The sequence below is a fragment of the Cryptomeria japonica genome, chromosome 2 (assembly GCF_030272615.1).
Source record: "Cryptomeria japonica chromosome 2, Sugi_1.0, whole genome shotgun sequence".
Taxonomy (NCBI): Eukaryota; Viridiplantae; Streptophyta; class Pinopsida; order Cupressales; family Cupressaceae; genus Cryptomeria; species Cryptomeria japonica.
In genome coordinates this window covers 78,627,127-78,651,978 of record NC_081406.1, presented here as the reverse complement: position 1 = coordinate 78,651,978, position 24,852 = coordinate 78,627,127, and the positions used below count along the sequence as shown (strand labels likewise).

Sequence of the window (24,852 nt, the reverse complement as noted above, 5' to 3'; positions counted from 1 at the left end):
CCGTGGGCCCCGTTTTTGGGAACCCACGGGCTTGGGTTCACCCGGGTCCTCCTGGGTTCACCCGAGTCCTCCTGGGTTCGCCCTGGGTCCCACCCGGGTCCTGCCCAGGCGGTTGGGTTCCCTGTGGGTCCTGCATGGCAGGACCCACAGGGAACCCAGCCGCCTGGGCAGGACCCGGGTGGGACCCAGAGCGAACCAAGCTGGGACCAGGACCGGGCATGGACCAGGACCAGGACCCAGCCAAAATAGGGGAGAACCGGTATCTGAGTTAATATATGCTATTATCATTATTGATGTATTCTTTCAACCTTTGCATAGATTTATTTAATTATTATTAATAACTTCATACATTTATTGCGGGTAATAATCCTAGTAGTGTTTACGAATGCAAAAATAAAGAGTAGATTTCTATGATACCGAGGTAAGATTTACATCATGTGATACAGTAGAGGGTTATCACACATACATACCAATGCGTTCAATAACATTCACAGTAATGTAGCTTGTAATCTTCTTCCAGTCTTGATAATGGTGAAGATCATAAGCTGCAAGATACCTATCGAACTCAAGATTCTTCACCCCATGAGCAAAGCGCTCTTCCTGCATCAATTTACATCATTAAATGACAGCAACCAGAATATTGAATTTTTTTATTATGTAACTGCTAAGTGATAATAATAAGTTCTAGTTTAAAATCCTAATAATGTAGTAACAGCAACCCTCAATTGATATAAAATATTTTGAAGAATGCATTTTCTACCAAATATTTCATTTAGTAATATTGTTTTTCTGGAAATGGGCAAGATGTATCTATAAGAAACAAATGTACCACAACATTGCAGTGCAAAAGTTGGAATTTAAGAGCAAACCATGAGTGAGAAAACCTTAATATCAATATAAAATCAAAAATTCAATATAGAAGATCATCATCAAAAGTAAACGTGAATGGATTGTTTGATGATAGGGATTCCCTTTGGCACTCACAACAGAGAAAAGGCTGGAGGAAGAATCTACGACCAATGAGAGGAAGCATTATGTCTGAGTTAATTACCATATTCTTGATGCACGAAGTATTAGACTTAACAACTTGCATTACTACAGTTTATTCAACAGGTTCCCATTCGTGATCAAGTTCAGCAAGGAAAAAATTCAAAACAAAATCATCAATGATAAAACTCAAATTAAAAAAAATTGTGATTGACTTCAGAGAATATAAATCTACTGTTTGTCTTATTCTTATTGAGATATTAAAATACTTATTAATATATTACATTATTATTTAATAATATTTTTTCCGTTCAAGGGACCTATGGTATCAACCAACAAAAGGTAAACAAAAGAATCATAAAATGGCATCCAACTCCAATGCAATGCCTAAAGCTTAATTTTGATGGAGCAACGTATGGAAATCCAGGTATGTCAGGGTCTGACTATGTCATTACAGATTGAGAATTGAATATAGTCTACACTACCTCCAGAAAACTATTACCAAGAACAAACAATGCGGCAAAAGCACAAGGCCCTCTACTAGGTCTGTAATATCCCTACATTAATAATACCATTATTACCATTTCTTTCCCCTTGCACTTAATATATGTATTAATGATTCAATAGATTATAAATGAATTATTACTATTATTGTATATGAAATGATTATAAAATTAGGTATTCATATCAATACTAATATTAATATTTATTAATCTTAATATTAACATTAATGTATGTGAACTAACAATATTAATAATATTACCATATCTACATTCAACTAAGAAATGACATTAAAATATTATCATTCAACATATATAAACCTTATATTAAGAAATAACATAGAAAAATAAAAAGAGAAAGAAATATTAATAATGGTCATACACGAAATGGCACATTAGTATCTATTTTTAAGATGCGTTCTTTCCTAAAAGAAGTCACACCCATATTCAAAAAGGAAGGTGTGACTTTTCAAACACCGACGGGTATATTAAGATGGGCAAAATTCCAACCAAGGGGAAAAAAAAAGGAAAAAAAATAAGAGAAGAGGATCGCAGGACTGGGCACAAAGGGTGACAGGCTGGAGTGATCTTATTGGTGAGTATACCTTTCTCAGTTGCTGACTGTATTCAACAGCAACTTAACTCAGTACTTTCATTAAATACGATTCTATTCTTTGTGAAGATTTTCTTATTAATAATATTAATAATGAAAACAAAGCAATAATAATGATAATAATTATATATATGTATATATATAAGAATATTGGGAAGAACAATGGAAATCTGAGCAAATATATGTATATGTGAACAAATTAGAGATCTGTTTTGCACAGCAAATAAACAGAATTAAAGATTCACCAATCTAATAAATACAATGGATTAAAATACCTAAAATGTGACTACAGTAATTAACTATAACATTCTGAGATAAGACTGAAAAGTCAGTCCACAGAGTCTTGTAATAGAATTTTTTAAAACTAATCTAATCTTCAAACTAATTCAGTATTTCTCCACATCCCCAAGGGAGATGGGGGCTGCTAGGGAGGGGTGGAGTAATTCCATCCGATAGGATGCCCCAAGGGTGAATGGACTGAGTTTAGTAATCTGGGCTGCATGCCCCAAGGGTGAATGGACTGAGTTCAGTAATCTGGGCTAACTTGAGAGTTGGTTTCAAGTGCCCTAGACAGCCAAACCCTCTTCTGGGAATAGGGACGGAACAGTAGGAAATTATAGGATGATTTTTTAAGAAGTTCTCTTATAAGATGCGGTTAATTATGCCTAATTAAGGTAGTAACATAGATATTGTTTGGATAATTGGCAGAGTATAATTAGGGGACATTACAATTGGTATCAGAGCACCATTCCTGCCAGCCTGAGGAACAAAATAATTTATGCTACGTACTAGGAGGGCTACATCCACCATGAATGAACAAATGATCAATGAAATAAGAGCCTTCATGGAGAAAACAAATCAAACATTCATAGATCAGAATGCAAAAAATGAAAAAACAAACCAAGCACTACTTCAGGCCCTACAGAATATAGGGAATACAACCTACAAAAACAGTCCCTCCAATGAGAGAGATGTCAGTTCAAATCAGTCAAGAAATAATAACGGATCATCTATACCTAGAGTACCCCAACCACCGTTCCTACCCAGGGAAGATACTCCAAGGGAAGAAGATGAAATTGACCCTCCTTCCAATAGCACGAAGGAAATTGCTAGAGCATATAGAGACTTGGACCCTGAGGTTAGGGAACTCATAACATTTAGGGAGTTTTGTGAAGCTAAGAGACAAGAGGTACCTAGAAAAAGAAAAAAACAACCAAATAAGGAATTGAGACATAAGGTGAATAAGGTAACACTCCCTAGCTTTGATGGGACAAATAAAATCACAGCTCACGCTTGGTTACAAAAACTAAACACCTATCTCACACTCAGCCCAATGACAGAAGAAGATGCACTCCAATTTGCTACCCTACACTTGGAAGGTTTGGCCCACGATTGGTGGCACCATGGACTCCTCACCCAAGGGCGTCAAAATATAACCTCGTATGAAGAATTCTCACAAAAACTCATCAAGAGGTTTGAAAGGAGACACTCTCAAGAATATTTTAAAAGGTTGACACAATTAAAACAGCAAGGATAAATAGAAGACTATATAACAGAATTCCAGAAAATCTCAGTCCGAGTCTCAGGAATAGAAGAAGACAGACTTACCTACCTATTCATAGAAGGCTTAAAGCACTCACTCAAGGGGTTAGTGAGCGCACTCAATCCACTATCCTTAGAAGATGCCATTGAGAAAGCATTAAAACTGGAAGTAACAGCAGCTAGCAGCAAACCCTCTTTCAACCATGGCAAACCCTTTTCCAAAAAGAATGAAGCACACAAACCCTCCCAATCTAAGGAAGGTCATAATGAACTCAAGAAAAAGAACTTATGTTACACATGTAAAGAGCCCTGGGAACGAGGACATTCCTTCCAAAAGAAGGAAAAACTATGTTATAGCTGTAAAGAAAAATGGGAACCAGGTCACAGATGTACCAAAAGGGGTAGAGCCCAAATGATGGAAGCAACCTCTGAGGATGAAATGGAGGAAAATGATAACAAAAGAGCTAGGGCCGAAGAAGATGAACATGTAACCTTAGCTACCATCACAAATACTTGCAAAAATCAATTATTTCGCATCAGAAATACACTTAGAGGGCAAAGAGTTATCGTCCTAGTGGACAGTGGGGCGTCCCACAATTTCATTAGTGAAGCATTAGTGGCAAGAAGAAAGATCAAAACTGAAAATTTTAGAGGGTTTACAGCAGCAACAGCCACCGGAGACATGATCCAATGCAACAAAATAGTTCCACAACTGGAGGTACTCTTAGGCAAACATCCCATCAAGGAAGATTTCTACGTCATACCTTTAGATGTTGATATGATCCTAGGTTCACCATGGATATGCTCCTTGGGATGTTACATGACGGATCTTCCCAACCTAACAATCCGCTTTCAGCATGAAGGAAAGGAAGTTACATTGCAGGGTATACCTAACGGGACCTCAAAGGTAGTTTCTTGCAAAAAGATGGAAACAATTTTTGGGTAAGTTTGGGGGCACAAATATTATCAATAAAGTCAAACTATTGTTTCTTGGTAAACAAGCTTACAAGTTTATTTTTGTTGTAATATTTAGGAAAGGTCAAGGACAATGGGTAGCACAATGTTTGGTCTTTGACAAGTCTACTTCCCAAGGAAGAGCTGTACACATTGACATAAAACCCATGCTCAAGAAGCACAAAAAGGTCTTTGATGACATCCCTCCAGGATTACCCCCCAAAAGAGGATTTGAACACATAATAGAATTAGAGAAGGGAGCACAGCCAGTAATCACCACTCCATATAGACATCCCCAAAAGTTTAAAGAGGAAATAGAGAAAGCTATAAACGAATTACTTGAGATGGGACACATTCAACCTAGTTCCAGCCCTTTTGCATCATCTGTGGTACTTGTCAAAAAGAAGGATGGAACAATGAGAATGTGTATAGATTACAGGGCATTGAATAAGATAACTATTAAAAATCAGTATCCTATTCCAAGGGTGGATGAGCTTATAGATGAACTCCATGGGGCCAAATACTTCTCCAAGATCGACCTAAGATCAGGATACCACCAAATCAGAATGAGGGAGGAAGACATTCCTAAGATAGCATTCAAATGCCACTATGGACACTTTGACTTCCTAGTCCTTCCCTTTGGGTTAACCAACACCCCGGCCACATTTCAGTCTTGTATGAACCATACTTTCAGGAAACAACTTAGGAAGTTTTTGTTAATATTCTTTGACGATATCCTAATATATAGTAAAACATGGGAGGACCATCTTAAGCATATTGATGAAGTATTGGGAATACTGGAGCAAGAATCACTATATACCAAAGCTTCAAAATGTGAATTTGGATTAAAGGAAATCCTATACCTAGGCCACAAGATCAGCGAACAAGGTGTAAGCGTTGACGAAGAAAAAATCAAGGCTATTAAGGAATGGCCTAGACCCAAAACCTTAACTCAACTAAGAGGGTTTGTGGGGCTATGTAGTTATTACCGGAGGTTTGTGAAAGGATTCTCCAAGATTGCAGCTCCCCTCACGGACCTAACCAAAAAGGGAACTTTTGGATGGAATGAACAAGCCCAACAAGCCTTTGACAGCCTCAAAGTGGCAATGAGTACATGTCCTGTTTTGGCCATCCCCGACTTTGGCTTACCTTTTGAACTACAATGTGATGCATCGGGAGAAGGCATTGGTGCAGTCCTCATGCAGAACAAGCACCCAATTGCTTTTGAAAGTAGGAAACTCACCACGATCGAGAGGTTCTACTCCATATATGACAAGGAAATGTTGGCTATTATGCATGCCTTGGCAAAATTCAGGCAATACCTTGTTTGTGGGAAGTTCTTGGTTAAAACAGATCATAACAGCCATAGTTGAAAAACTCGGACTCGCCACGGACTCGGCAAACCAAAAATTTGGACTCAAACTCGGACTCGTGAAAGACTTGTGAAAGACTCGGCAAGGACTCGGCAAAAAAAAAAACCGTAGTTTTACAAAAAAACATAAAGAAACTAATACATTTAGAGAACATAAGAGCCATAATTGAAACATTACACATGTCACATACTCATAGTTTCAAACTTTCAACTCTAAAATGTATAATACCAAGATTTCTTCAATGCTAATTATGCTTTTATATGGAGCCTAATCAGACTCAGAGGTTAAATTTTCCCTACTTCCATCGGCGCAATTTCCCCCTATATTTTTCGACAAGGGTTTGGGGGCAGCGCCCCCAAGTTGGGGTCAAGGGGCATCGCCAAAGGATCCTGAAATTTGACTAAGTCTGGAAAATTGAAGAATCCTCCAAAAACTAGATTTTGCATTATAACTCCTGGAGGTCCGAAACCACTCTCAAACATCCTGACAGTATATATGGAATATAACTTAAAGTATAAGTGAGCTTATATCTTTCTTCTTTCTTATACTTAAATGTTCTATTCCATATATGAATCCTGATGGAGAGACCAATTTTTTTCACATGTTAAACTCAATTTTAAAGCTTGCATGACTTTTTTTCTGGGTTGCGCGAGTCCATCTGAAAGACTCGCGAGTCCATGCAAAAGACTCGCGCGAGTCCTTGCAAAAGACTCACGAGTCTTTCAAATGGACTCGCCAAGGACTCAATTTTAAAGCTTGCATGACTTTTTTTCTAGGTCGCGCGAGTCCATCTGAAAGACTCGCGAGTCCTTGCAAAAGACTCGCGAGTCTTTCAAATGGACTCGCCTCGCGAGTCCTTGGCGAGTCGACTCGTGGCTCCCATGGACTCGCGAGTCCATGGCGAGTCCACGAGTTTTAAAACTATGATAACAGCCTACAGTTCTTCCTGCAACAAAGGGATCTTAACGATCGACAACAGAAATGGGTAAGCAAACTACAAGCCAACAATTTTGATATAGAATATGTTAAGGGAAAAAACAATATGGTAGCTGACGCATTATCCAGAAGACCCTATCTATGTACCATAACGGATATCACGGCCGATTGGAAGCACTCCATTAATGCAGAATATGCCAAAGATCCTCATGCAAATGGCATCATCGAAGGCAACATACAACATGAAGACTATAAAGTGGTAGAGGAACTCATCCTCTATAAGAATAGAATATATCTTACACCAAGTTCGAAAATGAAGGAAAGAATTATTAGGGAATACCATGACAACCCTATGGCAGGACATCCAGGATATTATAAAACATATAAACAGGTGAGAGAAAAATATTCTTGGAAAGGTGTTAAGAAGGATGTATTGAAAAATGTCCAAGAGTGCATAACCTGCCAGCAAAATAAGGCAAAGCAAACTCATCCAGTAGGACTACTTCAGCCTTTGTCGGTGCCAGATCAGAAATGGGAAAGTATTTCCATGGACTTCATAGTAGGCCTCCCAAAAATTCAAGGGAAAGATTGCATATACGTAGTAGTGGATCGACTGACCAAATATGCACATTTTATGGCCATATCTACAGAATATAGAGCCCCTCAAATTGACGAAGTCTTCTTCAAAGAAGTGTTTAGACTACATGGGTTGCCTAAGAACATTGTCATTGACAGGGATAGCAAATTTCTTAGCATGTTCTGGCAAGAACTCTTCCGTCTAGTGGGCACCGAATTGACACCTAGTACAAGTTATCACCCTCAAACCGATGGACAAACCGAAATTGTTAATAAGTGGATAGAAGGATATTTGAGGAATTATGTTACGGGACAGCAAAATGCATGGGTAAAATGGCTACACCTTGGCGAACATTGCTATAATACTACATACCATCTATCCATTCGAATGAGCCCCTCCAAAGCACTATATAGTTATGAACCTACTTCTTTTGGGAGTTTAATCCATCCAGACAACAGAGTACTAGGGGCTAAGGATTTTGCACAACAGAATATTGATATCATGAATGCTCTCAAAGATAACTTACAACATGCTTAGAACCAACAAAAGCTATATGCGGAATAGAATCGAACTGAACGAACATTTGAGGTTGGAGATTTGGTTTTCCTATGACTGCAACCATATAAGCAATCATCTATCAAAACTAGTGGAGCAGAAAAACTTAAACCGCGACTCTATGGCCCCTATAAAATATTGAGAAGAATTGGTGAAGTAGCATATGAACTGGAATTGCCGGGAAACAGTAGAATTCACAATGTCTTCCATGTTTCACGACTTAAGAGAGTTTTTGGACAACATACTATACCAAGTGAAGAATTGCCCCCACTTGATGATGAGGGTAAGCTCATATTAGAACCAGAAAGGGTCCTCAACATGAGGGAAAAGAGGTTGAGGAATAAGATAATTCCAGAATATTTGATCAAATGGAAGGGACTACCTGAAGAAGATGCAACATGGGAAGAAGCAGAAATTTTTGAGCATCCTAACCTTAAATTGCTTGAGGACAAGCAATCTTAGGGAAGGGCGGACTGTAATATCCCTACATTAATAATACCATTATTACCATTTCTTTCCCCTTGCACTTAATATATGTATTAATGATTCAATAGATTATAAATGAATTATTACTATTATTGTATATGAAATGATTATAACATTAGGTATTCATATCAACACTAATATTAATATTTATTAATCTTAATATTAACATTAATGTATGTGAACTAACAATATTAACAATATTACCATATCTACATTCAACTAAGAAATGATATTAAAATATTATCATTCAACATATATAAACCTTATATTAAGAAATAACATAGAAAAATAAAAAGAGAAAGAAATATTAATAATGGTCATACACGCGTTCTTTCCTAAAAGAAGTCACACTCATATTCAAAAAGGAAGGTGTGACTTTTCAAACACCGACGGGTTTATTAAGATGGGCAAAATTCCAACCAAGGGGAAAAAAAAAGGAAAAAAAATAAGAGAAGAGGATCGCAAGACTAGGCACAAAGGGTGACAGGCTAGAGTGATCTTATTGGTGAGTATACCTTCCTCAGTTGCTGACTGTATTCAACAGCAACTTAACTCAGTACTTTCATTAAGTACGATTCTATTCTTTGTGAAGATTTTCTTATTAATAATATTAATAATGAAAACAAAGCAATAATAATGATAATAATAATATATATATGTATATATATATAAGAATATTGGGAAGAACAATGGAAATCTGAGCAAATATATGTATATGTAAACAAATTAGAGATCTGTTCTGCACAGCAAATAAACAGAATTAAAGATTCACCAATCTAATAAATACAATGGATTAAAATACCTGAAATGTGACTGCAGTAATTAACTATAACATTCTGAGATAAGACTGAAAAGTCAGTCCACGGAGTCTTGTAATAGAATTTCTTAAAACTAATCTAATCTTCAAACTAATTCCGTATTTCTCCACATCCCCAAGGGAGATGGGGGCTGCTAGGGAGGGGCGGAGTAATTCCATCCGATAGGACGCCCCAAGGGTGAAAGACTCCTCCTGAAATCTGGGCTGCATGCCCCAAGGGTGAATGGACTGAGTTCAGTAATCTGGGCTAACTTGAGAGTTGGTTTCAAGCACCCTAGATAGCCAAACCCACTTCTGGGAATAGGGACGGAACAGTAGGAAATTAGAGGATGATTTTTTAAGAAATTCTCTTATAAGATGCGGTTAATTATGCCTAATTAAGGTAGTAACATAGATATTGTTTGGATAATTGGCAAAGTATAATTAGGGGGCATTACAAGGTCCTCAAGTTTGTGAAAAAAAAGGGCTAAGTACAGTACAATTCTAGGAGATTCAATGATAATAGCCGATGCAATAAAGAACAAGTCAACAGTGAGCTAGAAACTGAACAATATCAAAGATTGGATGTGGCTTTTACTTGATAAAATGACATCCTTCTTCATAAACCATTGCTATAGAGGAGGGAATCAATGGGCCGATCTTTTTGCAAATTTTGCAATTGATCACTCATCAGAAATGATTGCAAACAACTCGCTTAAAGAATGGTTAGGTAAAAAGAATGCAAATAAGTGCCAAAAGGGCTCATCAAATTCTGAGTATACCTTAAGTGAGCAGAGGATAAGGAAGGTATCCACAATACGTGTCTTCTCACACACTTGGACAGTTTTCCACTGGCATTCCTAGATTCTCCACAAGATCACATTGATATTTGTTTTTCACCCCTATTAAGTTTGCCCTTGTGAAGATTGTGATTATGCATGTTAATGGCATGATGAACAACAGGATTTGTATTCCAGTGGGCAAATGAGAAACAGATCCACCTAGATAGAATGATCACAACCACATTACCTCAACATTTTGCATGGGCAGTCCACAAGCTGAAGAGGCTATTCAAATAGTCACTAAGAATGATCTCCTGAAGCAACATCCTAACAACTCTTCAACAACAACATCATCTCTGCATTTTTGTCAAAACTTATGGAAATCCTACAAGACGCAAGCATCGTGAAAGGATTGGCAAACTAATATATTGGAAAAATGTACAAACAAAGAGCTATGGCAGCCATTGATGGCTAATGCCTACAAATGGGAAATGTGTACACTGGGGACATTTTCACAATAGACAAACTGGTTTTGTCAACAAGTGTGGCAGAGATCCTCTCAATGGTTATCAGTGGACACACTAGAAAATCATGCTTTTGCCCGATCCACACTTGCATACTCCCATTTTATAATTGTCTGCTGCCTTGCAGCTATATGCAGTCATAGAATTTGCCATTGATGAAATGGGCAACAACTCTATGTTGCCAGTCAACAGGGGTACGTTTTCATTGCATAGTTGTATGCAGTCATTCAACAACTGTAACTTTTCTTTCCATGGTTGCATGCAGTCACACAATTTCCCATTGATGAAAACAGTAAGAAATGTCTGTTATCATTTCATTTTCATTCTACAGTTGTATGAAATTATTCAACAGTAAGAAATGTCTGTTATCATTACATTTTCATTCTATAGCTGTATGCAGTCAATAAATTTTCTTTTTGTATAGTAAACTTTTTAAAATTAAAAAAATTTCAGACTACCAGGGGGGAAATGACCATCCCTGAGATGGTTGAGTGACATCTCAAGGACATTAGGCCCACTTGGATGTTATCCCAGGGATGTGTCCCTGATTTCCTGCTGACAAGTCCCACTGTACAGGGGACGTGGGTTGGGAGATGAGGGACATATCCCTGTCTAACCCTGCAGAAGACACATACAGTTAGCAGTTCCATTTATGTTTTTCATTAGTGCAGGTATGGATTTTACCTTCAGAAAACTTGAACTAGAAAAGTTCATAACATCACCAAAGCATGGCTAGGAAAACTTTCTGCCATGTTTTCTACAATACTTATGTACAGAGTATTTAAATGCTCGTGAAAATTGACATTTCCAATTTTGCCTCCATATTTCTTTATTTATTGTCAATTAAAGTTGTAGTAATTGCTCCCTTCTCAAGTTTGAAGTCCCTACACATTCTAATTTATGGTTCCTAAATTCTTTATAGGAATCAATATAAGTTCTACTTTTTCATGTAATTCTCATGAAGATTCAAATATACCATAGAACTTCAGACTTCAGACTCTTGTAGGCTAAAAGACCTCAGAGATTAGTTGAGTTACAATACCATGTTCAGTCATATCTCATATTATTAAAGGTAATGTATGTTAAAAGAAATTGGTGCCACCCTCAAATTTGTTAGTATCGTGAATTTTACAAATTCATTCACTCCAAGATATTCTGGTTAGTCCAACAAACAGTCTCTTCTACAGAACAATTGGGTCTTGACTCTAAAGGTTGTTAAAAGATATCATCAACATAATGCAAACTAAACATTTGGATCTAATAACATTTGCTTAAAATTCATATTCCTTTCAGTGTTCATAATTCCATTCCAAAAAGTTTGAATCCCTTCATGGGTAATTTATTGCACTACTCCGTTAACTTTCTCCACATCCCACAATGCAGATGATACATTAGCATTTAGTTGCTTCTGCCAAAAGCTAGTAATTTAAATTTCTTTCACTCCTACCAATGCTAAGTATAGACATTTGATAAAGCATCTACTTAACTTCGATGCAATGCATGGCATAATCATGAGATACGCTACCATACATGCTTACAAAGTCAATGGCTACACACCTCACAATCATCCGCAAGTTTGACAAGGCGCTCCTCTTGCACATCCCATTGCTTAACAATGACCTGAAATCCATATCTGTTTCATTAATCAAAGTATACTATTTTGCACAAACCAACAATACTCATGCTGTGCTCACAGCAGGAGGCACCTATCACAGTATTTTAATAGATTTCAAAATCATTATACATGTAAGAGCCAAACACTATAAAAGAAATAAGATGAAATGAAATCTAACAGACATCAATTCATATGAATAAAGATCAAAATTTAATGCTTCTACGAAATCAAAAGAAATTTGAAATAGATTGTAAATTTGTAACTAAAAGTAAATTGCTATTTCATAAAGAACCAACTAACCATTTTTTGGATAACTAAAAGATAATGAAAAAAGAACATCGAACATAATTTAGACAAAATAAAAGATGCTTAACAAAATAATATTAGATATAATTTAATGTTAGACTGTTTATGTTAAGAGATGTATGTTAATGATACAATAACATCATTTAAATATGCCTAAAAGGTAACTTAAAATGTAAATTACAACTACCAAGTGATTTCCCCATTAAATAATAAATACAAGCCACATTCATTTAAGTGTGTTCCATCTAATTCTCTAAAGCCTACCAAAAATCACTAGTCACTGTCATGTCCCCTTTTTTGGATTAAAATAATTAATAACAGTTTTTTAAGTTGGGCCCAGTCACTTTTATTGTTGGGGCAACTTACAAAATATTATTTTAATATATTTTTAAATACTTAAATATAAAAAATATTTTTAATACTTGAACAGAAAATAAAATTAAAATTAAAATATTACATATATAAATATATATATGGAGGGCCTAAAAGAGGCAAATATAAAGAAGCCCTTTTCGCATTCAAGTTATCCTTTTGCATCCAATTTTCAGATTTGAGCAGTAAGGCATTGAAGAACAAAAAACCTCGGTTTGTTCAGGTTTTGAGAGGATAAAAACTGTCTTTTATTCCACATTTGAGATCAAGGATGAAAACCCTTGTTTCACAATTTGGGTGATTCCATTCAGGGGTCACAGTTGTGCCAATTTGTTAAGGATTTGACGACATTTTTCAATCAGCTACAGTAGTGCCACAGTGCTTTTGGCAAGCAAAAGTCATCTTTTCATCACCAACATATATTTAAGCATCTATATGTTGAGTTTCAGTTTTGGCAAATTTTTGGGCATCCTAAAGAGCTGGATCTCAGTTGTTATAGTCATACCAGCATTGGTTAACATAATTGGAGGGTTTGGCACTATTTTTGGAGGTAACCCAGCTGCACAAAAATTCAGAAATTATTTTTCAAGGATTTGCATGCACATTGGTCACTGTTTGCCTAGCATTTATTCCAAATCAATGGAATACCAGCACTTGTGGGTTGAATTAAATTAGTCATACAACCAACATCATAGCAGCCATTCTCCATCTTTCTATATTGTGTACCAACATCAACGAGGGTTTGATCAGACTTGGGGGAACTGTGCCAGCATTATATGATGCTGCACAGAAACTCTTTACACCATTTTACCAGGGGCCAGTCCTAAATTCCCCGCCACAACCTACAACAGCCATATCAGGTATTGGAGTGTTCCATGACATGTCCAGACCTGCATTTTGTGAGTGATCTTTTATAACTAAATCAAAATAAAATATTGTTTCATGCATTGTAATCATTTCCGGCTCAGTGGTCAAATAAAATCAGATCTTTGAGGCTTCCCAAATTGACCATATGACATGGAATGATGCTGACATGATTATTTTGATTCAGATCTGGGCGTTAGGAATAACCTAGGGCTTATATCAACAATTGTAATTGATGAAATTAATCATATGAAGAGTTAAATGATTGTATCAGCAAATGTAGGTTTCCTACTGGTCAGTTGTTTTCAATTTTTATTTGCTGTTCCAGTTAGGTATGGTTTTCAAAATTCAGAAAACCACAATAAATCATAAAGTTGTACAAAATATTGCATGATTTTAATTGGGGACATTACAATCACAGAAGATCACAGCAAACTAGGAGCCCCATGCATCGAAGCATGGCTCAAAGGATATGTTGAAGAGATATGCACACCTAAACCGTAATAAAGAGCCTACCAAAAAGCCCTTGCCATAAAGAGGAGTGTCATAGTACAATGGTGGAGCACCAAACCATGCATGTGGGAGGTCCATAGTTCAAGTACTAACTAGTGTTGTGCCTTGCAAACACTCCCCATCGTTGAAAGGGACCCCCTTTCGTGGTTTGCCTCATCGAGGCCCTAAGTAGGATTTTGTTAGGTTGGGCAGAGTAAGGAAGCTGAAATATAGAGAACGGGATCCCAAGGAGCTATGAGACATGAGACAATGTTGAGGCTATGATTTCAAGTTTTGCAAAGTCTAGGACAAAACAAAAGGACCAATGCTTAAGGAAACCAGAAACAAGAGGTCCATCAAAGCAAGTTTGGACCATTTGAAGGCAAAGTAGTGCAAATTTGAACCTTTTCACAAGTCCAGGTATTGCCCAAACCTCGAACTAAATTTTATAAGGATCCAAATATTCAAAGGGGAATGGTGCAGATTTCAAAAGTATGAGCTAAGGCAGATGTCATTTTAAAATGAGGGGCTTTGTTATTTTGCCCTCAGAATGTCGAACTTGCCAGATCAAGTGAATCGAAGTTATAGGGTTAACTTGAATGCCTGAGTGAAACAAAAGTCTTCATTCACCGATAAAATTCCGAGCCTGTGAGGGGCATAAAATGGACTTAGGCGTAGAGTTAAAATTGTTTTTGAAATGCCTTCATTCATCGAGATTAATGCCAAAAATGGGAACCCATCCTAGCGTTTAAGTTTGAGATTGCCTTATTCGCATTCCGTGTTTTAAAAGGCCAAAAAGCACTAATGGAAGGGGATGGTATTTAAAATTTTAGGCAAATGAGAAAAATCAAAGCATCTAAAGAAAATCGCCTCATAATTCGCCGAAAAAGAACCGAAGTGAAAAGGGGGACACGATTTAGACTAAATCCCTATATCAAAATTAAAACGCCTTTGCTTCATTCCGTACATTAAGTCACCGAAAAGTAAACCGAAGTGAAGAAAGGAGAGAGAGTCGGGTTTTTTAAACAAAGTCGTACGTTTTTTTTTATGAGTAAAGCACCTTGCATTTTCGCCTTAAAACGCCGAAGATTATGCCGAAGTAAGGGGGGCATACGAAGTCAAGTCCCTGTGTTATAAAGCCTTCCCCCCCCCCCCCCCCCCCCAAGCACTAGCAACGCCATAAGATGAAGGCATGTTTTAAAACTTCACCTTCAATCACTGAGTAAAACCCAATAAAAGGCTCAATGCATTTTAGGATACCAACGTTAAAGGGAGCAAGAGCGAACTAGGTTAAGTTTGCGTGCCTCAAGGATTTAGGTTAAAATACTTTTATTCCCCACGTCACCTCCAAATAGTCGAAAAGAAACTAAAGGGGCTGCCTTAGCATTCAAAACGCCTTCGACCCACCTTCATCTTACGATCTTCTATTACCAAAAGAAATGCCTAAGGGTATTTGGCTAAAACAAGGGTAAGCCTGAAAGTTTATATCAGAGAGGCGCTGGAATAAAAACAGATTGCGATTTCAACAAACCAAAATGCCTTTGCAATTATTGAGCATTACACCGAAAAGGCAGGGAGGTACGCCATACATGGAGTCCATTTAGGTTGGGGCAATTAAAAAATATATTGTGGCATCAAGGCACTTTGTCATTTCGCCTTACACAGCCCAAATAAGATATCGAAGTTCCCTGAAGCCTTAAAGGGAGCCGATTTGAGGAGTCGAGTGTTTCATAACTAGGGCACTTTCTTCATCTAGCCCTATAAAGATATCTGAGGCTTCCTCCCAAAAAGCATTTCCAGCACCTCTCATATCGCCCCAGTTAAGGCATCTGAAGCAAGCTAAACATCTTGATCACTTTTCAGGTATTCTTCTATTGCCAGAATCTTGACAAGTGTTTCTTTTTTAAATGTCACATTTAAACCTAAGGTTAATTGATCAAAACACATGTGATTTATGTTCTACATATTTCATTCAAGAATCAAACCCTAGGTGTACAATTATTGCCAAAACTCAAAATCATACTTTGACAATTTCAACCTGGCCAAATTTTCGGAGAAAACTTGAAACATTAATCAAGAGGGCTTGCAAATATTGAAATTTTCCCATCATTTGGCAAAACAGGTCCAAAATGGCAAAATACACCAAGCCAACAAAATTTAAACTTAAAAACCACGCCAAAACCAAGATTCCTAGCTGTTGTGACCTTTTCACACATCGCCCCATTGCAAATGGGGACCCCCCTGTTTTTGGTTTTTAGGGTTTTGCCTTGGCATCGCAACTGCTAAGTCCAATCTTTTTGCAATGAGGAGTTAGAGTTTTTGAGAAGTCATCTAGGTCAAATAGGGAATTCATGCTCGGAACAGTGTCTGGACATCGTCAAAGTGCTCAGAAGGCCCGGAGGACGAAAATCACAATTTCTTAGGGTCAATTCTGACACCTTCCTATTTTTAAGGAATTCTGTTTTTTTTATTTTTTTTATTTTTGACCCTTTGGGACCAATCCGAGAAGCAGCTTTTTGGCTTGCTTTTTGCTTTTTTGCTTTTTGCTTTTTGCTGCTTTTTTGAAAGTAGACCTAGGGTTGGGTCCCTCAGGTCATGGCATTAGTGCCTGTGTCTTCAAAATCAAAAAATTATGTCTCCAAGTGTAAAAAGAAGGGTAAAATCTCCAGGCTAGGGTTTGTTCCAGAAGATCCAAATAAGCAACATGGCAGATCAATCATCGCCATGGCAGATCAAACTTGAGGATGGGAGAGATGGAAGGGATTCAAACATGGCACATGGCCAGACCAATGTCAAGTCCGCCCTAGAAAAGCATCCATCCACTTCGCCAAAATTCTCGCCCAAGGTTTAGACACGTCTGAAGAGCCTACCAAAATTCTCGCCCAAGGTTTGGACATGTCTAATCAGCTGTGAAGTCCGCCCAGCCAAGTTGCAAAACGTCCAGCACAAGTTGAAGTCCACTCAGCCAAGTTGCACAACATCCGGCACAAGTTGAAGTCCGCCAAGGTAAAAATTCAAAAAATTGGTTGTGTTGATACCAAGGGGAGAAAAAAAAATTCAGAAAATTGGCTAAGTGTTGATACCTTGGAGAATAAAATTTCAAAATTTGGTTGTGTCAAGGAAATTCCCTAAGCAAGAAGCAAATCCACCCAAGGAAGATGGAGGAAAATTTGCCTAAAGTGTTTGTGGATTGAAAGAAAAGTTGAAAATGTCCAATCTATGATGAATTTCGCTAAAGAAATGGCCAATCCAAAGTCCGCCCAGCTATGTAAGAAAGTGGCAAGGCATCTGCAAAGTCTGCCCCAAGCTTGGCAAAACTATGATAAACTCCGCCAAGGAAAGAGTCAAGAAAAATGTCCAAACACTTGTCAAGTCCGCCCCACCCAAGGAGAGAGAGTAAGGTTGGATGGCGAGACAAGCCAAAAGTCTGCCCAGCTAGGGAAGGTGTCCAAATATACATGAGGTTCTCCTATGGTTGGAAGACTATGAAGTTTGGCATAGACAGAAGGATGATCAAGTTTGCCAAAGAGAAGGAAAAGATGGCTTGAAGAGGTTAAAGTCCGACCAGCACCTAGAGAAGTTGGCCAATCAACCTACACATGACTAGACATCTACAAAGTTCGCCTAGGGAAAATTGAAGGTAGCAAGGTAAAATGGCACAAAGTTAGTATATCCAAACATGTGCGAAGTCCGCCATGACTAGAAAATGATGGCAAGATAACCAATTCAGCCTAGCAAGAGACCAAATTCGCCATGAAAGAGGAAAATGGCTAGAGAAACAGACAAATTGGACAAGAAGCATGAGATCCACCATTGAAAGATCAATCAAGATTGAAAGGGTTGGAAAATAAAGCTCGAGACCTAAAATATTTTTTATATTTTTTCAACACTTCAATTATTTTCAAAGGGAAAATAAATTCAACACTTGGAGAAATTTTCAAAAAAATCAACACTTGAAAATTTTTGAACACACATGAATTTCTAAAGGCTCTTTGCCAACACATTCACCTACCCAAGGAAAGGAATTTCCAAAGTCCAACCCAAGTGTTGGAATTTGCCAAGAGAAAATAAAATAAAATAAAAATGGCTAAGTGTGGAATTTTCCACAACAAAAGAATCAAATTTTGACTAAGTGTTGGAGAGAAAATAGGAAGAAAGAAGAAGAATAAAGAGGAAAAGTAAAGAGGAAATGAATAAAATCCTTGTCCGAGGGTGGAGTTTGTCCTACTTAGCACAAGCCAAATTCAGAGTTGAGGGTAAATCCACAGGCAAAGTTCATTCGAGCATAGAGATGGCCCAAATCTCGGCTAGGTGTTGGAGGGTTTGCATGAAGGTGTCACAAAATGAAATTGAATAGCCAAAATTTGGCAAAGTATGGGAAATACTTCACAAAGAAAATTCCAATTTCCTCCATTGTGGCGAAGGCATAGGGGATTTCTTCTCCAAATTCAAGGCACATGAAAGAATTTCAAGGCATCAAGAAAGAAAAGTCTTCAGACTTGGCGAAAATATAGAAAGAAATTCCGGACTTCTTGAAGGATTTCATTTACAAATCCCAGACCTATTGAAGCAATTAGGGCAACTTCTTGAAGGATTTCATCTCTTAAAGAATTAAAGACAAACTCCCAATCAAAATTAGATAGGGGCAAGAAGAGTATTCCAAACAAATTTCCATACTTTAGACAATTTTTTGACACAAATTGAAGAATTCAAGGAGGGCATCCAACATTCTGAGGTGGCACCTCGTCATCTTCCAACCAATCAAATTGTTCCAGGTCAACATGTCCAGGTTCAATGAACTTGACTTATCCATGAGCTTCTAAAAGGCACACTTCACAATACAACAACCTTCTATCTTATTATTGGTTTATATTTAGCAAGAAGGACAAGTGTCCTCAAATGTAATTTGCTCATTGGTCGACAGGTAGTTAGTTGTAACTGTTGTGCCTTGCACACCCCACCCCTGTTACAAGGGACCCCCTCGTCTTTTCTTTTGTAGTCTGCCCAAAGGAGAGAAAGAAGTAAGAGCTCAACATGTTTGCCCATTTCGCAAGGAAAGGAATACTCGAGCTCTGCATAAAGCAAAATTGCAAATTGTTAAAGAGAGATCCGAAAAGAATGAAAATTGCTCATTTTTCCCTAGAATCCTGAGTTTGTAGGGTAAAGCAAAAAAAAAACCAAGAATGGACAGCGTTTGAAACATAAATCTCACTTTGTTTCTTAGAGGCCCGAGCTTCCATACAAAGAGAAAGGCATTCAAACACAAACTCACGCACTATACTCTGTAAACCCGAAGCCCTAGCCGTCGCTTGAACTGAAATCGCGCATTCTTATGAAAATCCCCGAATTTCTTCCAGGCGAATGGGCGTATAGATTTGGCGATTTGAATGATTTCACAAGGAATGCAAAATCATGCATTTCCATTCTTAAGCCTGAATTCTTCTAGGAAAGAACGAAAATAAAATGAAGCAAAGTAAGGAAATTCAGTCATTCTCCTGAAATCATGAAAATCTCAAAGTAAATCGTGCATTTTCACTGCAAGTACCGAGGTAGGGACAAGTTGACCAAAGTCGCACATTCTCATGAGAGAGACTGAATTTCTTGAGCAAAAGGGGGAGATAAAGTTTGTGCATTTTAATTAAAATGGTTGAATTTCAAGTTTGGTAAGATGGGCACTAAAGCTTAGCAATAAAAGTTCGCTCATTTTTTTTTAAAGTCCGAAATTCATTAAAGTAATGGCCAAGTTTGCTAGGGGGTGTTTATAAAAAGTCGCATATTTCTTCTAAATTAGCCGAATTTCTTCTCAAAGAAGAGGGTTAAAGGGCAAGTTCAGCACTTTCCTCAATTTTGCAATAGGAAATAAAGTCACACAAATACATCAAAAGGCCCGAATTCACTTAAAGGGGTATAAGAAATTCGGCATTTTTTTTTTTTTTAAAAATTTGCAAAGCTTGCCGATTAAAGTATGAGCAAAAGAAGTTTGGTCCTTACAAATTTGTGAGTTTTAAAATAATTGCGCATTCCCCCTTAAACCTGAATTTCTCCCTTGAAGTGAAAAGATAAAATGAAAATATGGGGGAGGGGTCGATTTATTATCAAGTTCGGTGGCACGATAAGCCGGAAATGAAATAAGGAAAAGAGGATTCAAATTATTTAAAGAGTGAATATTTTTATTTTTTCCTCTTATTCATTGAATCAAAGCTCGACATTGCCTTAAAAATTTAATATTTGTTAAATTAATTTATTTAACTTTTCAAATGATTAATCCAGGTTGAAATTGATTGTTTTCCAGATCAACGACGTCGAGAAGATAGGATCGCGATTGACGCCGCAGGCGAAGATGCAAAGCTCAAGATCAAAACGACAATCCCAGGCACTACCAATGAAGAACACGCCACAAAGTGCAGGATCAAAACAACGAAGCACAGGGAAGCGCGCCACCACCTGAACCGCAAAGTTGAAGTCCACCCTCTAGACCGAAGATAAAAGAACACTCAGAATGCCACAAGTGTGTGCATTCTTGCAAATACACAAGTGAAATTAATTCCAGAAGGACAGTTTCCAAAACTAAATTGTTTAATGTAAAAGACTGCCTATGGGCCTCATCTAACAAATGTGAAGTGAGGGGAAGGGCCACAGGTTAGTTATTTGCAACTACCAAATTGACCTGAATTGATGCCAAATAGTGGTACGTAGTTGAGGAAGTGGTTGGGAGGATAACTGAGGATTAATTAGGCATGGGTTAAAGCTGCCAAGTTCTAAAAGGCAGATCAGGACTGTTGGATGCAATCAATCCTGGCCTCTGGTTCAATTTGTAAAATCTATGAAGGCAGGACGCTTCTCTTGTAAAGGGGTTAGATTCTAGATAGATTGTTAGAAGGTTAGAATTTAGTAGTTAGGAATAGAGTAGAACAATTGCAAAAATTGTTGTACAAAATCAATATATGAACATTGAAGTCTGGTGTTTGTTATCTTGGTTTTCATTTGTTTGCATGGTTTCCTTCAGCAGGTTTAGATAGATCCTTTCTGGTGTGCAGGTATTTGATGGATTCGGGTTCATACCATTGGGGATATGCTGATTGTGTATCCCTGTGTATGGTTAGTCTGAGCCTTTAAAATCATGCTTAGTTCAATTGCAGGTGTCCATCTGAGCTGCGCCAAAATTGGGTGTTTAGGCATGCACCTACAGTCTGAAAATCTTCTAAGTCTCCCTTGAAGATTGCACCGTTCTTGTGAGGTTGTGAGTTATTCTGGCCAAGCAAGGATTGGTTATGTCAAATCCGTCTACTCACACACCAATCTTGTTAATTTTAGGTCTCTTAACCCTATCCTTTTACATTTTTTTTCCCGCAGCATCTTAGGATGCAAACCAACTTGTTGCAAACATAAGGCCCCTTGTGTTCCCAGCAAAACACATCAAATCACTAAGTTATCCTGCAGTCATGAACTGACAGTTGGAACCTTGAGGTCGTCCCTGTCGATCAAATAAAAACAGCATTAGGGATCCCTTATTTCAAGAGAGGATAGAATACTCAACAAAACATTCTATTCTACATTGGCCGGATTGAGTTGTAGCAATACGATTTTAGCCACGTGTTGTGACGTTTTCACACATCGCCCCATTGCAAATGGGGACCCTTGCTTTTTGCTTTTTAGGGTTTTTTTTTAGGTCTTTTAGGGTTTTGTCAGTTGGCTTTTGCATTTTTGAGTGTTGTCGGGGAGATCAATAGGATAGCAGGTCCTGTTGGAGTAAAGTCCTGATCCTGAAAATTTGGCTAAGTCTGAAAGTCCTGATCCTGAAATTTGGCTAAGTCTGGAATGTCCTGATCCTGAATTTGACTAAGTCTGGAAACTGAAAAAACCTCAAAAACTAGATTTTGCAATATAACTCCTGGAGGTCTGAAACCACTCTCAAACATCCTGAAAGTATATATGGAATATAACTTAAAGTATAAGACTTATACTTAAATGTTATATTCCATAAAAATTATCCTGATGGAGAGTTCAAAATGTTATATTCACTGAGGATCCAGAGCGAAAAGTGCTCCTGTCCCTCTCCAAGGGTCCAAGGCGAATCGCTCATGTCCCTCACCAAGGGTCCAGAGCGAAAAAGCTTAGTGGAGTCATTCCTGACCTTGTTTGGACAAATTGAGACATCAAAGGCATGAAGGAGGACGTAATCAACCCATTGAAGATAGTTTTGAAAGTTAACAAGGCATAAATGAGCTCATAAAGGCCAGGGCGCTCCTGTCCCTCTCCAAGGGACCAGAGCGATTTTCCCTCAAGACAAGTTCTTGGCGAAAGGAAGGCAAGTTTCGCGTTTGAGGTGGGTGAAGGAAGATGCAATCGATCCGTTGAAGATAATTTTCGAAGCTAGCAAAACACAAGTGAGCTTATAAATGCAAAATCGCTCCTGTCCCTCACCAAGGGACCTGAGCGAAATTTTCAAAATACTTAATTACCTAGCATTGTGAAATACTATTTCTTGCTTCCAGGACTCAAGATGAAGGGGGGAATGATATTCTACGTCTAGAAAGTGATTCAAGGTTGATACGATTAAGAATTTGTGCAATAAACTAAAAGGCGCTCCTGTCCTTCAGTCAAGGACCAAGGCGAAATATACATTGTCAAGTCTTCCCCTCCAAATTTGGATGAGTCCAAGTCAAGACACAAGGTCAAAATGATATTTAAAGTGCTTCAAGAGGGTACGAGATTGCAAAGACCAAGGACAAAAGATGAAATCGCTCCTGTCCCTCACCAAGGGACCAGGGCGAAAATGCTTTAAGGTGCACTCATTTCAAAGATCGAATAAATTGAACTCGAAATTCTAAGTAAAAATGCCATCTTGGACGTCAAAAATGAGGTCTTGGACGTAAAAAACAAGAAGTGTGAGGTCCAAAAGGTATAGGCGCTCCTGTCCCTCTCCAAGGGACCAGAGCGATCTTGTTAATAGCCATTATTTTTCATGATTGGGCGCCAAATATCCTTCAAATTACATTAAATGCCAGATTCGATAAAACCTTGAAATATTTTTGGCATTTAATAAAAGCGCATGGTATTTAATAATTAATTTTGAGCCTAAAAAAATCGAATTTTTTAATTATAAAGGCATTTAAAATTAATTATTATTATTTTAAAAAATAAAATAAAATTGGAGCGCTTGGGGTATTATTTAATGTTTTTATCAAGTCGGCCTCTTCTTTTATTAATTTTTATTTATCTTTTGGCCTATTTTTCCAAGTCGGCCCATGGAAATAAAATGGTGAGCGCTCTATATATTTGAGGCATGTTTTTCATTATTCAAATCATTCACTCATCATTTCAAGTCCGATTTGGAAGAGCAATTTGAGGAGCGAATTTCTACCAGGAGTGGAGACTAAGAAGGGCGAAATTCATATTAAAGGCTATGGGAGAGGCGAATTTCTTGCTACATTTGAAGGCGAATTTCCAGATCTTGAAGAAGCTAGCTAATGGAGGCGCAATTTTATCCAAGGGAGAGCTTTGATCTACACTTTGCCTAGCAAAATTCTTCTTTTTACATCATTTCTTAGAGTTAATTCTCAAGAAGAGGTATGGCAAAATCATCTTGACACCTTTATTCAAGGTTTGATTTTTTTTAGACATTTTTTAGAAAAGTCTAAGTATTGCATGGTTAATTAGGAAATGATAACTCAAGATTTATCATGAAGTTTCCTAATTTTTAGATTTCAAGATATATTACTAATTTTGAAATGTTGTGTAGGTATCAAGATGGCGATTCCAAGCTCGGAAGATCTACAAGTTGGAAGACTCTCCTCAAGGAAAATCAAGCCAGATCAAGGACGTTCAAGCAAGGACAAGGACAACCTTCTTCAATCCAGCCTAGCATCAACAAGGACGACCTTCTTCGATCCAGCCTAGCATCGACAAGGACGGCCTTCTTTGGACTAACGTCATCAAGGGCGACTTCTCCGATCCAGTATTCCAAGGCAAGGTACATCAATCGTCCTGCACATCAAAGACGAAAGAAGTTAGAACAAGGGTTCGTTGAAGAAGCAGATAGTTCCAAATGAATTAATTAAAGCTAGCTTCTCAACAACATCAAGTTGAATATTTACCAAGCTACAAGTGTCAGACGAGGTGGCATCTTGGTCATCACTTCTCCAGTCGGATTGGTCCACCTCAGCATGTCCAGATTCAACGTACCTAACTCATGGAAGGTGGCACAAACTCCGGTGTACCTACCCCGGCTATCCATTGGTCGATTTTTCTAGAGAGGACATGTGTCCAAGCACTACAATTTTATCATTGGTCGAGCATTAAATGTTATGTAATGGTTGTAACAAACCCTAATTAGGGTTTTCATTGTTGAATCTTGGCCATTGATCTCGAATTGATCTTAGCCATTGAATTGTATTGTGGGCACTATATAAGCCCTGGCATTTCATTTGTAAAGGCATTAGGAGAATAGAATATAGTTGGAAGCAGTTAGAAGATAGATAGAGAAGTAATAAGATAGAATAGCAATTAGAGTAGAGTAGAGAGAGAAGGCAAAGATTGTTGCCAAGATGTTGTTGTAAAAGACTTGTAACTTCATTG

General features: G+C 37.7%; 1 protein-coding gene across 4 annotated transcripts in view; it reads right to left on the bottom strand.

Moving 5' to 3' along the window:
• The window catches only part of LOC131078866 (uncharacterized), a 226,354-nt gene that overhangs the window by 165,388 nt on the left and 36,114 nt on the right, over positions 1–24,852 (bottom strand). For all 4 annotated transcript variants that reach the window (XM_058016693.2, XM_058016694.2, XM_058016695.2 and 1 more), the window contains 2 exons: positions 12,183–12,245; positions 471–600 (listed from right to left, as the gene is read on the bottom strand). In XM_058016693.2, the coding sequence (XP_057872676.2) occupies positions 471–600; positions 12,183–12,245 (193 nt within the window). The remainder of the gene's footprint in view (positions 1–470; positions 601–12,182; positions 12,246–24,852) is intronic.